Below are 3,163 nucleotides of genomic sequence, written 5' to 3'. Positions count from 1 at the left end.
TCATGGATAATCTAGGCAAACAAGTCAGGTCTATGGTAATCACTGTACTAAACTAGACAGGTGACAGTAACTATTAGATTTGCTTTAACATGTATTCCTGATAGATGTCTGTATAGAGTGGAGGTATGTACTAGCGTGAGGCTGTACTAGAGTATGGGTTGTACTCACGGTGGGTCTTTACTAGCAGTGGGTTGTATTAGCAGTGTGTAGTTAGTGGAAGTGGGTTATACTAAACGGTGTGTGCTGTACTTAACGGGGGTCTACTCAGTCGGTGTGTCTGTACTAGCGGTGGGTCTGTACTAGCAGTGGGTCTGTACTAGCGGTGGGTCTGTAGTAGCGGTGGGTCTGTAGTAGCGGTGGGTCTGTAGCTGGAACAACATCTCTTCCCTGTGTGTCTGTTCCAGTGAAGGAGGAGGCGTTGGAGGCCCCATCACTGAGCCAGGGGATTAAACGTCTATCTAGAGACTCATCCCCCTACGCAGCCCCCCATTCCCCTAAACTACTGCGCACAGAGGCACACCTTTCAGAAGGTAACATCAACCAATCAGCACCACCATCTACTGGCTCACATTACACACATCCAATACATCAACACAAATCATATATAGAGGTTGGAGAAACAAGCAAAGACCTTTTGATGATCAGTGACCTATTCTAAAATGGATTAAATTGTTTTTTCCTCATCAATGTACACACAATACCACATAATGACAAAGCGAAAACATTTTTTTAAAATTAAAAATACAAAACAGAAATACCTTATTTACATAAGTATTCAGACCCTGTCTATATAAGGTCCCACAGTTGACTGCATGTCAGAGCAAAAACCAAGTCATGAGGTCGAAGGAATTGTCCGTAGAGCTCCGAGACAGGATTGTGTCGAGGCACAGATCTGGGGAAGGGTACCAAAATATTTCTGCAGCATTGAAGGTCCAAAAGAACACGGTGGCATCCATCATTCTTAAATGGAAGAAGTTTGAAATCACTAAGAATCTTCCTAGAGATGGTCGCTCGGCCAAACTGAGCAATCAGGGGAGAAGGGCCTTGGTCAGGGAGGTGACCAAGAACCCGATGGTCACTCTGACAGAGCTCCAGAGTTCCTCTGTGGAGATGGGAGAACCTTCCAAAAGGACAACCATCTCTGCAGAGCTTCATCAATCAGGCCTTTATGGTAGAGTGGCCAGAGGGAAGCCAMTCCTCAGTAAAAGGCACACATCAGCCCGCTTTGAGTTTGCCAAAAGGCACCTAATTGACACCTAATGGATGAAACCAAGATTACACTCTTTGGCCTGATTACCAAGTCTCACATCTGGAGGAAACTTGGCACAATCCCTACGGTGAAGCATGGGGATGTTTTTCAGCGGCAGGGACTGGGAGACTAGTCTGGTTCGAGGCAAAGATGAACTGCTCAAAGTACAGAGAGATCCTTGATGAGAACCTGCTCCAGAGCGCCCGGGACCTCAGACTGGGGCGAAGATTCACCTTCCAATAGGCCAACGACCCTAAGCACACAGCCAATACAACGCAGGAGTGGCTTCGGGACAAGTGTCCTTAATGTYTCTGAATGTCCTTAAGTGGCMCAGCCAGAGTCCGGACTWGAACCAGATCGAAMATCTCTGGAGAGACCTGAAAATAGCTGTGCAGCGATGCTCCCCATCCAACCTGACAGAGCTTGAGAGRATCTGCAGAGAAGAATGKGAGRAACTCCCCAAATACATGTGTGCATCATACACAACAAGACTTGATATTATAATAATATATATATTTTATTATGTTTGCAAAAAAAATCTGCCTGTTTTTGCTTTGTCATTATGGGGAATTGTGTGTGGATTGCTGAGGGAATAAAACAATAATTTTAGAATAAGGCTGTTGCGTAGCAAAATGTGCATAAAGTCAAGGGGATGTACTGTATCTTGGGATTGGGCAGATAGAGGTTAGAGTAAGGGTCTTATAAGGCAGAGGACCATCTCTCCAGCAGATACTCTGCCCCGTGAGGAGAACAGCCTTCTGAAGGAGCAGTGCTTCATGGACTCTAACTCCATGACGCCACGCCCTAAGACGCTGCGCAGCACTTCTGACTACCACACCCACTCCCAGGCCAGCAGCCCCTATTACCCACGCCATGGCCCAGGACGCGCCCACAGCACACCACTGCACCGCCTTGCCTCCAACCCTGCGGAYCTCCCCTGTACACACACCAACAGAGGAGTGGAAGGTAGGCCCTGTCAGAGCCTCTCTGTCCTCATGGTGTGTTGCTGTATCCAATACCCTACTATGCTCTCCATGTCAGTCTGGTTGCTGCTATGGGGTTGGCTTTTGTTTGAAGACACAAATCCCTGGAATATTTGATCATTGCAATCTCTTTGAAGTAGCGTAGTGGCAACAGTAGATCATACCATCTTAATGTTCAAATTTCGAGCCCTGGATTTAAACATCTCCGACATTAAATGGCTCAGAAACTATCTTATGGGCCATAATCAAATGGCGTATGTGAACGGGTCACTGTCTAAACCCAAAACTAATATCTGCAGATTACCACAAGGAAGACACATTTTCCCCTGCTGTTTATCTCTGAAGCTACTATGAGCTGTAGACTAGTTCACCGTGTCTTACTGCTCTGTTCTCCAGCCGCCAGCTCCACCACGGGCCCCGAGCCCACGGGCCCCGACAGACAGACCCCCAGGGGGGCGGGGTTGGGCAGGAACCCCTCTACCTGGTCCATCGATGAGGTCATGCAGTTTGTGAGCGACGCCGACCCCTCAGCCCTGGCCCCGCACGCTGAGCTGTTCAGGAAACACGTGAGTGACTTCTGACCCGGTCCAGTAATAACAGCAGTTTTCCCTCTACTCTAGTGGTTATAAACCACGGTCAGTAATAACAGCAGTTTTCCCTTACTCTAGTGTTATAACACCACGGTCAGTAATACAGCAGTTTTCCTCTACTCTAGTGTGTTATAACACCACGGTCAGTAATAACAGCAGTTTTCCCTTACTCTAGTTGTTATAACACCACGGTCAGTAATAACAGCAGTTTTCCTCTACTCTAGTGGTTATAACACCACGGTCAGTAATAACAGCAGTTTTCCCTCTACTCTAGTGGTTATAACCCACGGTCAGTTAATAACAGCAGTTTTTCTCTACTCTAGTGGTTATAACATCCAAAC

The 3,163-nt window shown here is 47.1% G+C and overlaps 1 protein-coding gene across 3 annotated transcripts in view; it reads left to right on the top strand.

Annotated features, from left to right (window-relative positions):
• The first annotated feature begins 249 nt into the window (after nt 1-249).
• Nucleotides 250-3,163, top strand: part of LOC112072143 (sex comb on midleg-like protein 4) — a 13,094-nt gene continuing 10,180 nt past the window's right edge. For 2 of the 3 annotated variants that reach the window (XR_011476113.1, XM_024139565.2), the window contains exons 1-3: nt 250-530; nt 1,979-2,215; nt 2,629-2,798. Coding sequence is in view for 2 of the 3 variants with exons in the window: in XM_024139565.2 (XP_023995333.2) it covers nt 2,026-2,215; nt 2,629-2,798 (360 nt within the window). In the remaining variant the exon portion in view is untranslated. Of the gene's footprint in view, nt 531-1,975; nt 2,216-2,628; nt 2,799-3,163 lie in introns of all 3 variants that reach the window. The other variant, XM_024139564.2, reaches the window with a different exon arrangement.

Source organism: Salvelinus sp. IW2-2015, unplaced genomic scaffold (assembly GCF_002910315.2).
Source record: "Salvelinus sp. IW2-2015 unplaced genomic scaffold, ASM291031v2 Un_scaffold1832, whole genome shotgun sequence".
Classification (NCBI taxonomy): Eukaryota; Metazoa; Chordata; class Actinopteri; order Salmoniformes; family Salmonidae; genus Salvelinus; species Salvelinus sp. IW2-2015.
This window is presented reverse-complemented; position numbering and strand designations above follow the sequence as displayed.